Source organism: Cavia porcellus, unplaced genomic scaffold (assembly GCF_034190915.1).
Source record: "Cavia porcellus strain 051 isolate PalLab524CR breed Dunkin Hartley unplaced genomic scaffold, mCavPor4.1 scaffold_31, whole genome shotgun sequence".
NCBI lineage: Eukaryota > Metazoa > Chordata > Mammalia > Rodentia > Caviidae > Cavia > Cavia porcellus.
This window is the reverse complement of record NW_026947514.1, coordinates 24,648,508-24,666,875: the sequence shown is the minus strand read 5'-3', so window position 1 is coordinate 24,666,875 and position 18,368 is coordinate 24,648,508. Positions and strand designations below refer to the sequence as shown.

General features: G+C 45.9%; 1 protein-coding gene across 2 annotated transcripts in view; it reads left to right on the top strand.

Moving 5' to 3' along the window:
- Positions 1–18,368, top strand: part of Adck1 (aarF domain containing kinase 1) — a 125,554-nt gene that overhangs the window by 60,292 nt on the left and 46,894 nt on the right. For both annotated transcript variants that reach the window (XM_003472331.5, XM_013155365.3), the window contains exon 5: positions 17,201–17,359. In XM_003472331.5, coding sequence (XP_003472379.1) covers positions 17,201–17,359 — 159 coding nt within the window. The remainder of the gene's footprint in view (positions 1–17,200; positions 17,360–18,368) is intronic.

The following is an 18,368-nucleotide window of genomic DNA, read 5'->3' as shown; positions in this document are numbered from 1 at the left end:
TAGAGCCAAGGCTGGGGTGAATGCAGAGGTGAATTTGCCCTGGAATAGACTAAGGCTGGGGAAGCGATTATGGTTGGAGGGGTCAGGAAAGCTTACCCCAAGTACCCACATCACTGCGGGCTGGGGCTGGCAGAACACTTTCCGTACTCTGCCCCAATGTTCAGTGGTCCTTTCGTGTTTGCCTGGTTTTTGCTGCTTTCTTTCCAAGACCTATTTCACTTCCTCTCTCTCACATGGATTTGTTGGGCACCTTCTTTGTACAAGTACTGTGCCAGTGCTCCAACACCTTCTGGAGGCCTTGTCCCCATTGTCCTGGTGTTCCCATGCTGGCAGGGGGCTGGGGAGATCAGCTCTCTGTGCCCTGGGCTACTTCACTGTTGTGGAGTCACCTGAGGACCACCCTGAAGTCCACTCTCCTTAGATCTGCATCTCCTGGCCCTGAGCACAACTTTTGTTTGTTGTGGCATCTGGTTCCTTTGTCTCCTCAGACTGTCCCCCAAAAGGCTATCAAAGGTTCTGGGAATGGAACAGAAGGATCTGGTGTTCATGAAGTCGGATATAGAAGGACGAGGGGGGCCTGGGAGGGAGATTATTCGCCTCCTGCTTGTCTTCATCCTGCCTTCCCAGCAGATCTCAATAAAAAATACATTTATATTAAAAACATAATGAAGAATAAAAAAAAACCCATTTCCCCCCAATAATGCCAAATATCAAAAAGAGATTTTTATCAATTATGAGAGAGAGATTTTGGCTTTAAGATGGTAATTTAACGAGTGGGAGATGGATGGCGGGAAGCATTAATGTCAGTCGGGAAGGATGGCCTGCCATTAGTCACTAGGGGAGCACAGTGGCAGCTGCGGCAGCCTTGGCTGGTCTTTGTCCCTGCGCCCAGCCCAGCCTTGCGCCCACCCTGCAGCCACTGCTCTCCTGCAGACTGCACCCTCTCCCAGCTGCAAGGGTTTCTCTGGAGCTCCTGCTCCCATCTCTGAGGCACCTGCACTCTGGCTTATTCTTTAGCTTCCTGGTGAATCTTACCCAGATTGGGCCGCATTGGGCTTGTGTCTCTGGACTGGAGGCCTGCAGTGAGCAGGTTGAGGCTGGAGCCCCACCCCTCAGCCTCTTTCTGCCTTTCTGCCTTTTGCCTGGCTGCTCTGGGACTCCTCTGTTAACCTCATGTCCTGCAGACCCATCCTTGAGTCCTCATCTCCCACATTTAATTGTTTGACTATTTCTCATTTTTTAACCTCCAGGTTGAATCTACCCTCTCAACATAAATACACACATGTACATGCACACACGCACACATATTCTGCATGCCTGATGGGGATCAGATACAATTTCAAAGGTTTCATTTGGCCAGTACTCTTATTATTATTGATTTTTTTTTTTTGATACCAGGGATTGAACTCATGACTGCCTGCTTGCAAGGCAGGTGCTTATGCCACTGAGCTAAAGCCCCAGCTATTATTATTGATTTTACAGATGGGAAACTGAGGGAGATTTTCCAGTGACATCTTTTTTTTGGTCTTCTCACACATCTGTGGTCAGGATTAATGGTTCTTGTGTTTCCCAGGATGTTTCCTATGCCCTGCTGCAGCTCTGTGCAGTTATCTGTTCCTCATGGTTGGCTGCTTTTCCATCCTGAATCCCCCTTGGGGCCTGGGCTGGGCTTTGCACATAGTTAGTGTTAGTAAATGTTGTTGAATTGAGTTATAGAACTACCTGAAATGCCTCTGTCCTCTTGAAACCTTCATTGACCTCCCCAGTGAGGTTGAACAGACCTTTTTACGAGTCTAGATCATTTGATTTTGCCCTGTAGGTGGTCCTTCTGCTCAGTCTGGCTGTCTGGTTATCTGAGTACCTGGCTTATGTTCTCAGGAGGGCTGGTTTCCTTCCATTTCTCTTAGAGTCCCCTCAGTGCACTGTCCAAGACCAGCTCACAGTTGGTGGGCTTTCACATGACATGATGCTGTACATCATGGCCTAGGGGTACTGAAGGGTCTAGAATCCTCAGGGTGGTCAACTTTTTGTCTGTTCCCGATTCTGTGGTTCCTGGGATACTCCTGTAGGAGCTTGTGGAGGGCTGTAGGAAAGAATGACTGTGATTTTCTGTGTTCCAAGCTGAGGGCAAGGCCAGGGTTTGGCTTCTAGAAGTGAAAAGATAATTTCTAAGGCATTATAGTAGAAAATTAAAAACAACAATAACAACAACAGCAACAACAACAAAAACCATGTTTGGAAGCCAGAGAGTCTGGCTTAAATCCCAAATGCCACTGTGTCATCCTAGGAAGATGTGATACTCTTTCTGAGCCTTGGTTTCTTCATCTGTAGAGAGGGATGATCCAAGAACGTGCATATTAATGAGACTGTGAAAGGAACAAAAGGTTTGTCATCTGGAATTGCTTCTGAACCTTGGTCAGGGCAAAAATTTCTTAGATAAGACCTCAGAAACACAGATAACAAAAGAATAAGGTCATATCAAAATAAAAAGCTTCAACAAAGAAAATCATCAACAGATTGAAGAAACAACTTGAAGAGTAGGAGAAGATATTTGCAAACTCTTGGTCTAACAAGAGATTAGTATTCAGCATGTATAAGGAACTAAAATATCTCAACATCCAAAATCCAAATAATCAGAATAAGAAATAGGCAAATGATCTAAATAGGTTTTTTTAATACCTGAGTTTTAAAAATTTTATTTTAAAGAGGATAAAGCAGAATAAAACCGTTCAAAACAAATCGGTGTAAGATATACAGGACTTCAAAACATGAAATCAACAATAGTTACCATCATGCCTTTTGATGTCTTCAAAGTAGCTGCAGATAACTTCAGACATAGTAAAAATCAAACAGAACAGACTAGAATAGAAACAATAAAAACAAAACAGTGAATACAATAAAGGACTTCAAAACAAGCCTATAGTGAATCTAAAATTGCTACCATAATTTATCTTGCTATCTTTGAAATAGCTTCTCCTGCCATTGAATTTGACATAAACAAAGCAAAAGAGAATAAAACCCAACCCAACAAAACAGTAGAACTGATATGGTAGTTCCAAAACAAGACCTAGGGAGTCAACCATGGCTGCAGCCCTCAGAAGGAGATCCCCGCTAGATGCCACACTGTGTACCACTGTCCTCTGAACCTGTGATCAGACCACTGGCCCTAGACCTGCATTGTCAATGAAACACCAAAGTTCCACAGGCATCCAATTGCATTTCACCTGGATAGCTATCATCAGCCTGAGTTTCTCTGGATAAGCCTGTCACTTTTGGGGGTGGGTGGGGGAGGTTGGTTGGTTGGTACTTCTTGTTTGCCAGCCTGTATGCCAGAGGGGGCTGGAATCTGGCTGTTCCCAGTCCAGCAGCAGCCAGCACATGGCGCTGGTTCCCAGACTGGGCTTGTTTGCTGGTGTGGCCTTGTTTTCTCTGTCCCTAATCTGTGAATACTGCTAACTCATGAGGAGAGGCTTGGGTGTCTAAATAGATATCTCAAAAGAACATGTACAAATGACCAACAGGTATGTGAAAAAATGTTCATTATCACTAATCACCAGGAGAATGCACATCATAACCACAGTGAAGTATCTCATTTCAGTTAGAAGGACTTATCAGACAGATTAAAAAAAAAATAACAAGCACTGACAGGAATGTGGAAGACAGAGAAGTCTTATATGCTTTCCATATATTTAGTATGGAAGACAATATGGAGGCTTCTCAAAAACCTAGAATTAGAACTACCACATGGTCCAGCAGTCCTGCTATTGGATAGGTGCTGGGGAGATATTTGCAGTCATATGTTTACTGTAGCACCATTCACAATAACCATGATATGGAATCCACCCAAGTGGATGGATTCCATCAGTAGGTGAATGGATTAAGAAAATGTGGCACATATACATAACGAGTTATTATCTAGCAATAAGAAAGAATGAAATTCTGCCTTTTACTGTAATGTAAACAGAACTGGAAATCATTGTGTTAAAGTGAATAAGCCAGGTGCAGAAGCACAAATGCTACATGCTGTCACTCTCTTATGGGGAAGTGAAAAATGTTGGTCTCTTGGAAGTGGAGAGTGGAATAGTGGTTACCAGGGTCTGGGAAGGGTAGGGGGAGGTAGGATAGAGAGAATTTGGTTGATGTGCACAAAATTAGCTAGAAAGAGTAAGTCCTAATGTTCTATAGCAAAGCATTGCAGGGTTGCTATAGTGAGCAATAAGTTATTGTAGTTTTCAAAATAACTAGAAGAGAAGATTTTGCAAATTTTCAGTCCTCCATGGTAAAATTTTCAGGTGATGCATACACTTGTTACAAATGTACCGATTTGATCAGCATGTTTTATATACAACTAGTGAAGTGTCTTGCTGTACCCCCTAAATATGTACAGTTATTATGTGCCAATTAAAAAAAAAGATCATCATCTGAAGTGCAGTGCCCAGTGTATGGTAATTGGCAGTGACTGTGAGCTGGGCAGATGTGAATACAGATGTTGTGAGATCAGAACTCATGTTATATTCAACACCTCCTGGTATCTGGATCTTCTTGGGGTTTGGTAAATGCTGGTTATTTTTATTCACTCTGTTGTTCAGAGGCCAGTAGCCTTAAGTTATCCAGAATGACTGGATTGTGAGAGTATGGAAATCATCCAGTCCAATGCCTGTCTGCACTTCACAGGTGAGGGAACTGAGGCTCAGAGAGGAGAAGTAACACACCCAGAGTGGTGTAATTAGGAGGTGTAGAAACAGGACATAACCCAGGTCTCCTGATTGCAGATGCAGTGTTCTTCCTTCTGGACTCTTCTGTTTCAGGGAGGAAGCTTGGTGCTTAGAATTAAAGGACGAGAGCTTGGGAATCAGGCTGGCTTCTGAGGGCCTTGAGACATTTTCATCCTTTTTTTAGGACTTGGTGTTGTCTGGCTTTGAGGAAGCCAGGTTTTCACAAATCCATCCTCTAAGTAATAACATTTTGGGGTGTTGTTTAGGGGCAGGCACCTGGTCCACACTGGGACAATCTCATGTCTTGGTAAGAAGCTCTTTAGAAAGTCAAGAAACTGAATATTTATTGTTTCTTCTGTCCCAAACATGTGTGAAGTGTTTCTGGGCATGTTGCCTCATTTATTCCTGCAACAGCTCAGAGAGGTGTCTCTTTCCCCAGTATTTTCAGAGACAGAAACTGAGATTCAGAGACTTAAGTACTGAGGGTCACACAGCAGGGCAGTGAATGAGCGTGGAACAGAGCTTAGTGTCATCTACCTGCAGAGGCACAGTCCAATTACACAGGCTGCCTCAAGGAGGCAAGTGACCCAGGGGGAGAGTGACAGGGCTCAAGTCCATGCTGATGGGGCTGTGAGACCTAGTCACCCTCTAAGGACCGCACTCCCTCCTCTCACCTCATACCTGTCTGCCCTCTTGTCCAGCCCCAGGCTGGCCCTGACCCATGTTGCACTAGAGCTGCTCAGCTGTTGGCAGGGGGTGGGGTGCGGGGCAGGCTCGGGAAGTGAGTGAGTTGTTAGGCTCCTCTGGGGGTGGGGGTGAGGTGCTGCTCCAAGCTGCAGGCTGTGGGCAGAAGAGGAGAGCCTTTCCCTGAGGGTGAGGAGGGGCTGCTCTCCTGCTCCTCCTCTGAGGAAGAATCCTTTGCTCCTTCCCATCATCTCTACATCATTTGCCTTGCTGTCTACCTGATGCTGCTGCTTGGCAGAAGAGGGAGGTCCACCCTCCACGCTGATTTATGTTCATTGTTGAAACAATAATGTTTAATCTGGAAGGAGCTAATCAGTTTTTTATGCTGATTATGAATAGGCCAGCTGGGCCTGCTTCTTTATTCATGGAGCTTCAGGAACGAGCTTGCTTCTCAGGCCAGGCTTCTTTGGTGATTTATGCTATGGGGGCCCTGCTACAAGGAGGCCTTAGGATGGGAGCTGTGGCTTGAGCAGACAAATGAGGCAGGGCTCAGGATGTCAGCCCTGGTGGATGTCACCTCAGGGAGGTGTTTGGGCCTTGAGGAAGATGAGGAAAGACTGCATTTTGTAGGCCTGGGATGGGGACACCTGCTAGGCCTGCCAGGCCTGGATCCCACAAGCAGAGGTGCTGAAGTTTGGTCTCCCTGGATCCCTTTCCCCTCTGTGACTTCAGCCATTTGTTTGTTCTCTTACTGACTCCGAAGGCGCCTGTGGAACTTCTGTGTGAGACCCTGAGGTTATATGGGTAAACAAGTTGCCACAAGAGAGTTAATGTTCTGCTTATGGGGTTGGCAGCTGTTCAACAAGTGATCAGAAAGACAGAGCCTTAATATCCTTTGTATAAATGTCATGCAGTGAGCCGAGTGTGTTAAGGAGTTGGGGTTGCTTTTTTTTGTGTGTGTGTGTGCTGGGCGGGCAGTTCACACTGTCAACCAGGCAAGCATTGATGGTGGTGGGAGCATGGAGAGGAGCGAATGGATATGTTCTGGAGTCAGAACCAGCAAGACTCAAGGAAGGTGCCATGATCAGCTCCTGGGGTTCTGGTATGGACAGTGGGGACTCCAGCACTGAAAGGACAATGGGGGTGCTAGCAGGCCATCCTGCTTGCTGTTTGAGAAGAGGGTCTTCTGTTGCACTGGGGTTTGTGCAGTTGCCTCTCTCTGCAGAGTAGGGCTAGAGGTTCATTGATGATTCGCACAGTTTGAGGTTCCACACTGAGAGACCAAACAGCCTAAAGTCCCCAAATGGTGGATATTTAAATTAAAAAGACATCAGTATTCTGATCTAGTGATCAGCTTTGGGAGTTTCTCTGTAGCCCGGTATGTGGAAGGACCCAGTCAGCTGTAGTCATCGAGTTCCAGAATCTTTGGGCCCAGAGGTGTGTAGATGGAGGGGTTGGTGGTTCCATGGAGGCTGCAGAGGACACCAGCCTCCTTCTGGGGGAGAGGACAGTGCCTTTGCTGCCATGCAGGGTTAGCATTGACCCAGGGCCTGGAGATAACAGTCTTGGAGAGCAGCAGGGAGGGGATACAGGCTAGTCTTAGATGTCATCACCTGGCATGGCAGATAAGGACGCTGTGACGTACCTGCTCCTGGCCTCACATTTTGAGATCACATTTGGACACATGCATCTTATTTTGTTCCCCAACTTTCCAGCCCAACTCTTGCCCTGGAAATTGTGTCAAAAGACTTAAAAATAGTTTATACCTAGGATGCGACACTAAGGCTCAATATGAGCTAGTGAACTTTTTATCTGTAAAGTGTTTGTATAATATTTCTATTGCTGCTATGACAAATTACCAAAACTTTAGTGGCTTTAGTCAGCTCGTATCTGCTCTGTTACTGATATGTAAGTTAGAAATCATAAAACTAAGTTGTTGGGCAGGCTACCTTTTTTCTAGAAACCCTGGAGAAAACCTTTCTTTACCTTTCCAACTTTTGGAGGCTGCTGGCATGCTTTGGCTTGTGGCACCTTCCTCCCATCAAAACCAACAGTGTAGCATCTTCATATCTCTTTCTTTGTGTCCCAGCCATTCACCTCTGCTGGTGTCAGCATCTGTTCTTCTCTAATTCTCACACTCCTGCCTCTCTTTTAGGGGCATCATCATGATGATCCTGAAAATATGAAAACTCATTCCACCTGCAAAGTTTCTTTTGTCACAAAAGGTCACATTCACAGCTTTTGGAGACTGGGTCATGGACTTCTTTGGTGGGCCATTTTCCTACTTCCCACAGGGCCCTGGATCGTAAATATTTTATGTATTTTGGGCCATCCAGCCTCTGTTGCAACTGCCCAACTCTGCCTTGATGTGAATGCATTCAAGGATAGTTTATAAGTGACTGGGTACATGGGGTCCTGGTGAAACACAGCTTGCCCTTGATAGGACCACTCCTCCCTGGTGTTCTTAACTACTGTTCTCTACCCCGGACAGTGAGTAATCTGTGTTCTCCTAATGTGGTATTTAGGCTTTTTTATGGCCGTCCCACAACCAAGTTTACCTCCTTTTATGATCCCTGGGCACTGTTGCTATCACATGTGAAGCAAATCCAGAGAACTTCTCCCTGGGTGAAACATCCTCAGGTACACAGAAGGCTTTGATACCGGAACTCTTATGGGCTCTGAGGCCTGGGAGCACGACGTAGACTCATTTGTCATGTGGCAGGTTGCCACCTCCCAAAGCTTAGAAATCCTGTGTTGACAGCAAATGGAGCTGCATAGCAATGCTTCATTTTGTCTCCCTCTATTTTTGGGTGCGGGAACATCTGAAGGTATTTGGCAGAGGCCTTGGGGTTTCACAAGGTTGAACTCATGGAGTTTCAGAATTCAGCAAGGAACTGAGCCTACGTGGCCAGGCTTCTCCTGTGGATGAAGGCCCCTTCCTGGTGGTGAGGCCAAGTCAGCTTGGATTAAAGACTGGGGGCTGCTGACCATTCTAGATCTTTCCTGTCCCTGTATCTCACAACCTGATTCATGGTTCCCCCATACTCTTTCATCTACCTGTAATACTCTTCTTGGCTAGTTAACTGGCTCCTCAGCCTTCTGATCTCTCCCCTTTCATGCCTCAGAGAAGTCTCCCCATCCAGACCTCTGAACCCTGCCTCTTACGGGACCAGCTGTCCCTTCAGAAGCACCTACTAGAATCAGCCTTCATGCTTTTACTCGTTACTGTTTGATTAATTTGTGCTTGCCCTGCTTCATTCACCAGAATTTCCAATGACAAGCACAGTGTCAGTATATACTCACCTCTCAGTAAATGCTTGTAGATAAATGACCCTTAGTGAATATGTTCTCCTCTATGAAATGGGGGTGGTGTCTTCTTCAGTTGACTCCAAGAGAGGGTTGAGCATTGTGTGAGAGAGCTCTGAAAGCACTGACATGGTGCAAATCAGAAGTACTACCTGTCTGTTCTTCAGGAGTGGTGATAGCCTCACATTCCTTTGTGCCAGTCCAAGTGTTATCCAAGGAGGTGATGGCAAATTGTCACATGGAAGCGCAGACTCCTGATTCTGGGCCTAGTCTCCTGGTACCATCTCTCCAGGCCCTATGATGGGATGTGAGCACTTAGATCCCCCAGTACTCTGTAGCTCCAAGGGTGACTCATTGCCTTGTGCTGTGCATTTGGGCTATCCCTGCCTACACGCCAGCTTTGTACTGTATCTAGGATCTCTGGTCTCACTGCTATAGATCTCTGCCATAGGCAGGGACCTAGACTTGTCAACCCATGAAGCTGTAGGAATTATTAAGATGGGGAATATTGAAAGATTAGATTTATGACAGGCAACAGTGGATTATGAAGAGCAATTTATCAAATGTCAGTGCCTGCAGCCTACAATTTGCAGAAGGTTTGCTTAAGCTGAGGAGATCTGATTGGCTTGCCCCCCTCTCCCTGCACTAATGAGTGACAGCTTTAATGGATGCTGTCCCAGGCTGACCAGCCACACTGGGTGTTTATCTGCTTTTTATTAATCATTATTATCACAGCATTTCCCTAGAGTCCTTCCACCCACAGCTCTTGAGGTACCCAGCACCAAGGAGGCTCCTTGGGCCACCTTGAAGGAACTGTAGCTGCTTCTGGGAGAAATTTCCACTGCCCTGGGTCGGCAGGAAGGCTCCAAGTGCCTTCTCCATGAGGAAGGAGAAAAATCAACTCTTGCTCTGTTCGTTCGTTAGGAAATACTCACTAGCACCAATTATGTATCAGGTGTTTCAAATACAATGCGGAGCAAAACCAGAAGTCTAGAATGAAGGAGGGACGGGGGTTACTGAGCAAGCGCCAGGGGGGTAAAAGTGCAGCCCACGGTGGGCCTTGTCTCAGGAGGACGCGTGAGCACTGAGATTGTACACTGGAGGCGGCAGTAGAGCTGTGATTTAAAGATAGGAGGGCACGGGGACTATTCCAGATAGCAGGGACCTCATGTGCAAAGCCCCTGCAGTGAGTAGGAAGGGAATGTTCTGGTGGCTGAAGGAGGAAGAAGGAGGGGGAGATGGGGCATCAGGGTTGGCGGGGTTGGAACCTTAACATTGTGGCCATGGGAAGCTGGTGAAGTATTTCAAGCAGAGAGAAGTGATACAACCAGCTTGTGTCTGGAAAATTCGCTATGCCCACATGACGAAGAGTTAGGAGTATGTGTGGGTGGGCCAGCGAGGAGGCCATGGCCATCCCTGGGTAAAGGAGGGCCGTGCTTACACTCTATCAGCTGGCATTGCTGCCTCTGTCCTGTGCCCTGTCCAGTACACCACCGAATGCCCTCTTCACTGGAGGCACTGGATGAAGCCCTCCCCTACTACGATAGTTACTGTGCTATTCTATACTCTCTGTGTGTGGTTCTTCCAGATAATGAACCTGAGGTACCTCTGTACCCTCTGGGTTATGTAGCTTGCCCAACCGGTGCACCATGGAGCCAGGACTTGGGCCTGGGTATTTGGGCCACAGCTTGCATTGGAAGTCCTGTGCTTTACTTTCTCTTGCCCAGTTGTTGAGCGTGTTCCAGGGTGTTCTCATAGCCATCCTAGTGTGCCTGCCCCTGGCTTCTTCACTCTGCATGTTGGCTTCTTGTGCAAGCAAAGAAGCTTTGTCTGACCTGGGATGCCCTTGTCTGAGCCAGGTGGTACTCCTGAACCTGGAATCTCTTCAGTGGTGGGTAAGAACATAGGAACGTAGACCAGACTGCTGTCTTGTGACTTGTGGGGTTGACCAAAGGTTTTGCTACTGGCCTTTCATTGTCTTCCCAGCTTGGCAGTAGCAATAACTAATGGCTTTGCAGAAGTGACAGTTGGACCCTTCAGAATTCCAGAACTCCTCAGAAAATGGGGTCATATGTCCTCAGGCTGCTATTAATTTTATTCATAATATATTGCTCTGAATGGGAAGCTGAGGATCAGTGTGTCCAACCTCTAGGCCGGGTTGCTGTGGAACAGAGGGAAAAATGTATGCTGTCTCATTCTCTTCTTCATCAAGAGTATCTCTGTGGTCCTGTTGGAGTTCTGCTCTTCTTATCTTACCTGATGGTGCCTTCAGGATGGGGAGAAGAGGGGGAACTCTCAAGCAGCTCCCAACACACAAGTGTGATCTAGGTAGTACCTTCTGAGGGTTCCTCATGGCTACTGACTGTTCTGTTGGCCTGTATAGCCATCATGGTTTCTGTCACATAACTGGCCCAGAGTAATCTCTGTTGACTGATTGTATTAGACTGAGGAAAGGCAAGTTGGTTTCATTGCATGTATTAACTCTGGCCACTTGGTAGTGGCTGCATGGAGCACTGTGTTGAGAGAGATTACAGGCATCACTTGAGTTCAGCAGGAATGACATTGGGATGGATTAGTAATGTCTGGTATGGGTGCATTTGGGATGTGTTACTTAACTATTGTTATGTAACAAATCCCCACTCCTCCCTCTCAAAAGCCCAACTTTGTGGTTTAAAGGAAACAGTATTTCTTGAAATACATATGTGTATGTACCCCCCCAACATATTCATATATATTTTAAAGCAAACAACGTTTCTTGAAATCTATACATACATATTTCTAGTTGTCATGTAGCTACCTCTGTACCTGGCGCTTTCTCTCTCTCTCTCTCTCTCTCTCTCTCTCTCTCTTGGAGACAAGGTCTTGCTGTGTAGTTGAGCAAGTTGAACTCACTGTGTAACCCAGGCTGGCCTCAAACTCAACAGTGATCCTCCTGCCTCAGTCTCCCAAGTGCTCTGTGGTGGAGGTATGCTCCACCACACCCGGCCTCTACCTGATTCTTCATGACATTCTTTCTACTTGAGATATAAATAATAAGTCTTTAGATTTTAAGAAAATCCAACATTTTTTTAATCTAACAATTTTTGTAGGTCAGGGATTTGGGAGAGGCTTACTGCATGGTTCTGGCTTAATGTAGTAGTCAGTTCCAAAGAGACAGAACCAAAAGGATACAGATAAAGATACATGAGAGAGGATTTATCAGGGGAATCGGCCATGTGATCATGGAAGCTGAGAGCTCCCATGGTGGGCCATCTGTAGCTGGAGACCATGGCTTTTTGGTAGCGGTTCTCAGTGGAAGTCTGAAAGCCTCAGGTCAGGGGAAGCTGATATTCCATTTTCCATCTACAGCCAAAGGTCTTGAGAACCTGAAGGGCCTCTGGGTAAGTTCTGGAGTCTATATCCAGACAGTCTGGAGCTCTGATGTCCAGAGGAGGAGGAAGACAATGTTTCAGCTCCAGGAGAGAAAGGAAAATCCTCTTTCATCCCCCCGCTGATGGGATCATAGTCACCCACTCTGAGGGCAGATCCTCCTTGCTCAGTCCACTTGCTCAGTAACTATCTCTTCTAGAAACGCCTGCATAGAAACACCTAGAAGCACTGCATCACTTGTTTTCTAGGTGTTCCTTACTCTGGTCAAGTTGACAGTTAACACTGACCCACACACTCCTGGTCTCCCATGAGGCTGTCAAGGTGTTGCTTGGGCTGCAGTCCTTGGGAACCTGTTTAGGGCTGGAGAGTCTGATTCTAGGGACTCATTGTGGGCAGGAAGCCCCTGTCCCTTACCATGTGCACCTCATTGCTGGTTGCTTGAGGAAGGACATTGTGGTGCCTCTTCAAATAGCCATGGAGGTCACCTGCTGGTCCTTCCTCTACATGCTACCTGTGGGTGGGTTATTAATTTCAGGTTCCTTTCAAGGGGAGGGCAATAGACTACTTTTCAAAGGCAGTATTTAAAAGCTTGTGACTATATTTTTTTTTGTCTTTTTCATTTTTATCGGTACCGGGGATCGAACTCACGACTGCCTGCTTGCAAGGCAGGTGCTTATGCCGCTGAGCTAAATCCCCAGCCCCCAAAAGCTTGTGACTGTATTTTAAAGCCACCATGGAGAGTGAGAGCACATGTCTCAGCACTTGCTGTCACTATGAGGTGTCACCTTAGAAGGTACAGGAATGACCCCGAAGATACGGGCTACAAAGCAGACATGTGTAAGGTGGAGAAGCTGGAATTGTAGCAAACAGGTAGGGTGACTATAAGATGTAGAGTGCCTGGGGCAGGACCTTGGAAAATGGTGCCCAAAGCAGGTGACTCCCAGTGGAGAGGCAGAGAGGTGGTGGTGGGCTTTCTGTCCAAGGCAGATCTGCAGAGCTCCTACTAGCGAGAGCCAACCTGACTGTTTAGGTTGGGGCAGAGAGGGGTGGGTAAGGGTCACTGTGGGCATTCTATTAGTATAGGTGACACTAGTCCTGCTAGATTCCAGTGGATGGAAGCTGGTACCCGGCTAGGAATGGCGTGGCCAGCTGCAGACCATGCAAGCTAAATGTTTGCCACTGATGCCATGGTAACCTGCTTGGGTCCGTTGGGCAGTCTCTGCAGCTTTTCTATGGGAACTGCCTGGCATTGCCCTTTAGGCCTATGATTGCCTGCTTTGAGATAGTCTCCTGTCTTCAGCTGGAACCAGGTAGTCAGGTTTGTGAGATGCATTAATCATATGATGGGGAAACTTCTGAAGTGAGTGAGTATGGGGAAAACAGGATGAAATATTAGAAATTGGGTCCTGGTAGGAAGCCCAAGCCATCTTCCCCCTCGGGCCCTATGAGCCGGTCTCCATGAGGGGGACCCAGGCTGGTGAGGCTGTAGATTTGGGTGGGGCTGGCTAAGACACTCTGAACAGAACTCCTCAGAAGTCATGTATGGTTTCTCCAAGGAATCCTGACTTCTTGATATCTTATTTTGGGCCAAATGAAGCCCTTAGCCAGTGGTTAGCTGGTCAATGTGGCACTTGGGAAATGTTATCCAGTAATCTGCAGTTGTGGAATCTGTGGCTGATTTTGTGGAGAATCTCTCATTCTGCCCTGTGATCAGATGTAATGCCATTAGTCCCAGGATTTCCAGACCTCAGCTAAACCAGACAGCTGAAGAGTTAATGGCCTCTAGTCTGCCAAGATCCCAAGGATGAACACATTCTTTCTGTCTCTCTGATGTTTTTTTTCCCTTGTAAAAGATTTCTTTCCCTTTAAGTATGTGCACACACATCTACATGCATGTGTATACAGACATGCACACATGTGCACATGCACACACGTATGTGCACCCTAAACCATATGAAGCTGGGTACATGTTTTTTCCTGCTAATTTCTTCTTTTCCAGGCAGGGGCATCGATATATTTGAATCATGGGCTGACAGTAATTAAAAAGCACGTAACTAGTCATTTTAAAATGCAGTTGTTTTACTTAATTGATTTTGCCGCCAGACTCAGAAGAAAGAACAGGAAAAAGAAAGCCTTAGAAAGGGAGACAAGTTTCTGAGAGTGACTGAAGGCAGCTGAGGGCCCTGCTTGAATCTAATTGCTGCAAATGCTGCCATTTGTTTCTGCTAATGGTTTTCTGCTGAAAGGGCTGGGACGAGGCACATCCTCACTGATTGGAGGGGGTGGCATTTGTTTCAGCTGCATTGGGGGGTATAATTCTGCTTTTGGGACAGGGTCTATTTTTCCTTACTATCTATCAGCATAAAGTACTTCCACTGAACACTTTGAATCAAGGTTCCATTTAGAGATACTTTATTCATATTTAATTACAGACTGCAGCACCGATCTTTAATTACCTTTTTTATAAGCCAGCTAGGAACATTCACTAGCAATCAATTATTTTTGTGTGTGTGTGTGTGTGTGTGTTGCGAGTGTGCACGCTTGTGTAAGGACAGGAGGGTGTGGGCGTGGACTTGCTTCCAGCTAGAGAAGGAAACGATGGCTGCAGGGACACTGTAGGGTGCTGAGGTGGGGGATGCAGTGACAGATGCCTGATAGGTGCCCTGTGCCAAGGGGATGGCGCATCCTATTTGCCATGCTTCTCTTTGTTTCCACTGGTAAAATTGGGAATTTGAGCAGATCTTCACAGCTAGGCCTGGGGCAGGGTGCTGATTTGGCAGCTGGGCTTGGGTGGTATCTTGGGGTCTCTTTGATCTCCTGCTGGGGGCAGGAAATTGTGGGAGGCCTCCTTCCTGTTCCTGGGGGATATGGCAAACTAGGCTTCCTCACACCCTGGAGATTCAGATCTGCTTGCCTCAGCTCTTTCCTTCCTTTGCTTCCCTGTGGGGTGTTCTTGGCAGCTGTTCTCATCACATAGTCCTAGCGATGGATGCCATGTCACTCTTTGGTTTCAGTGACTCAGCAATGTCCCTGCAATAACACGGGTTTGAAGACTGATTGTCCTTCTCAGACAGTGAGCAAATGTTTCTGGGGCCAGACAGAGACTTGGGGGTAGGGAATGAGATCAGAAGATCCCCAGGTCCCTTTGCTGAGGAAGATTGGGCCATTTTGGCTGCTTGTGGGCAAGGGTCAGAGTTCACAGTTCTGCTCCTTGGTGGACCTCCAGGAAGGTTTCCACATTAACTCGTGTGGACCTCACTGTGCAGTGGCTGGGAACATTGCCGAAACCCTGCCTTCCCTTCTGTTTCTGGATCCTTGTCCTAGCAAGAGGAGTGGACATGGGAGTTGGAACTCACACTTACTGAGTCTTTCAGGGTCTGGGCCCCTTGTCCATGGGGCTTTCATTTATCTCACCTGGGGCCTTGGAATGGCACTGTATCAAAGTCACTTCAGTGGTGTATGACACAAAAATCAAATAGATTTATGCTAATTTTAAAAAAGGAGTTATAGGTTGGAGACTCAGAAGTGGTTAGATCAGAGGCTGAAACTTTGTAACCATAATTTACTTTGTTTCTTGACTCTTTTATTTCCTTGTTGCTACTATGTGCCTTTGGGCATGCCCAAGGTCATTATTTTTCTGCTTAAATTCAATATAAAGAATTTATTTTCTCACAGTTAAAATAAATGCAGAAAAATTGAACATGATTGGAGCAGTAGGGTCATTTATCCATCTGTGAACCAATCAGGATAGGCAGGGACATTCCATTTCTGATTGGCCAGGGCTGAGGTCGCATCAGCCTGAGAGAGTGAATCCCACACCTGATGTGTGTACTTTCACCATTTTAAAGGAGTATGGGGTATTTGGTTAGTCGGGACATGGGAACAGGAAGCCCTAGCTGTTTTATAGGGAAGAGAAAGTTGATTTGGTTCTCTAGCTGAGAGAATAGTGGATTTATTTATCCAACAAATACCAGCTTGATACTTACTGTTCCAGACCTATTCTAGGTGTAGGGAATTCAGCAGTGAACAGAACAGACAGAAATCCCAACTCATTTGGAGCTGATGTTCTTGTGGGGTTTACAGGAAAATGGTCCTGGTGTTCTCCCATTTCAAGCCTGGGGTCATGATCAAGAGTTTTTGTGCCAAGAAATAGCTAAGCTTCTTCCATCCTGTAGAATACTCATACTAGGGTTATTAGTCAGAAAGGACTTCCTTCAGGAAAATTGATATGGCATTTCTAAGAGAGGAGGAAGGAAGGGAGGAACAAGAAAGGAAGGAATGAAAGAAGGATATGTTTTCTACTTCACAGAGGGAGAAAGGAGGCACAGAAAGGGCAGGGATTCTGCCCAACAGGAAAGCTCTGGCAGGCAGCCGTGGGGTCTCTTCTGGGGTTGGAATGGCGTCAGGAGCCTGTACTGAGGCTGCTGCTCAGAAAGGAAAGAGGTTGGGTGTGGATCGTCTGACTCGGGGTTCCTGAGCTCTTGGTCGGTGGATTGGAACATCTATGGGTCTTGTGGGCTGCTGAGGACCAGTTGTATTAACTTTTAATTACAATCATGCCTTGGTTTTTGACTGCTTTGAAACTGATCAAGTTTGGTGCTTGACACTTGTAATGTGAAGATTTTGTCCCAGTATCCATCACTTGTTTGGTACTTGACACGCAAGTTAGAACTTGCTGGTGTTGATTGCCTCATGATTGGCTGCCGTTTCCAGCCAAAGCAATTTGGTACTCTTCATTTTTGGTGCTCAGAGCCAATTAACCACAAGTGCTGAGTACTTCTGTATCTACATGTGAGAGCCCAGGAGAGACAATGTTGGGTGATTAAATGGGTGCATGATGCACAGTTCTAAATATTCTAGACAACATTTCTCTAATGGAGATGCTTAGGGCCCCCTGTGCCCATGTGTGGGGAGGCGCCTTCTGTGTGTCTTTTGTTCCAGCCTCCATATACCTGGAGTGAATCTCCACCATAGCAAAAGGGCCAGCCAACACCTAGGCTGATACACTCCTGATAAAAGCAAAAACTCATCATGGGACAGAAGAACTCTCGCCCATCTTCCTGGCCCCTTTCACTAATTAAGTTGTTATCTTCTCAGTTACTCTGTCCTCTCTCCATTCCTGACAGCTCCATGATTTGTTTCTGAGCTTCGATGACACCCCTCTGGGAGCAGCTTCCCTGGCCCAGGTCCACAAGGCGGTGCTGCGTGATGGGCGGACAGTGGCCGTGAAGGTCCAGCACCCAAAGGTGCAGGCACAGAGCTCGAAGGACATTCTCCTGATGGAGGTGGGCAACCCCCTTTTCTCTTTCCTTTGTCTGTGTTTCCTTGGGATCCAGGTGACCTCAATGATACTGGCTGAGGCTGGTGGGTGGAGGGTGACCCTTTAATAGGCAGAGTTGGGAGAGGAGAACAGAGACCACAGCTAAGCAGTGTCATGACAACTTACGACCACGGCCCATGGCAGGGCTGGTCAGCTCTTTTAAAATTTTTTTTTATTTTAATGTAATACATGTGGGTATTAATAAAGAAAATATAAAAATATTCTTCTATAAAAAACAAAATCTTAAAAGAAACTCCAAAATATTACTCAGAGTACAAGTCATAGACAAGGCCTGGATTTAACTCAGTGGCATAAGGGCCTGCCTGGTAAGTACAAGGTTGTGCGTTTGATCCCCGGCACAAAATAAAACACCCCAGAAAACCAAACTAACAAGAACATAAAAATCATAGGCAAAAAAGACTCTTTTACAAAAAAGAAACAAATGGATAATAGTACAAAACTTTCTTTTTAATGAATGAAGAGAAACCAATAGTATAAATAAAACTAATTAGTATCTACAGTATATTGAAATATTTTTGAAGTAATGGAATAGAGAATTTGGGGAATTATTTAAACTTTTCTCTATTTCCTATTTACTATTTTGCTCTTTATGTATGTATGTATTTTATTACATATATAACTGTACACATATTAAAATATATATGTATTTTGTTAAGCTCGAAGTTTCTCATATAAGAGAAACTATGTAATAGGCAAACGTGTGTGTCTCACTTATTTCATTTAATACTATGTTCTGCAGTTAAATCCTCTTGCCTACGAATGCCTCAAGTTTATCTTACTTTATAGCAGGATAGTGGATTATTGTGTATAAATACTACATTTTCTTTATCTATTTATCTGTTGATGGACATATAGACTGTTTCTAAGATCAGCTATTACAAATTGTGTGCTATGGACAGAGGTATGCATGCATCCCTATAGTATGATATCTTTGATTCTTTTGGGAAGATACC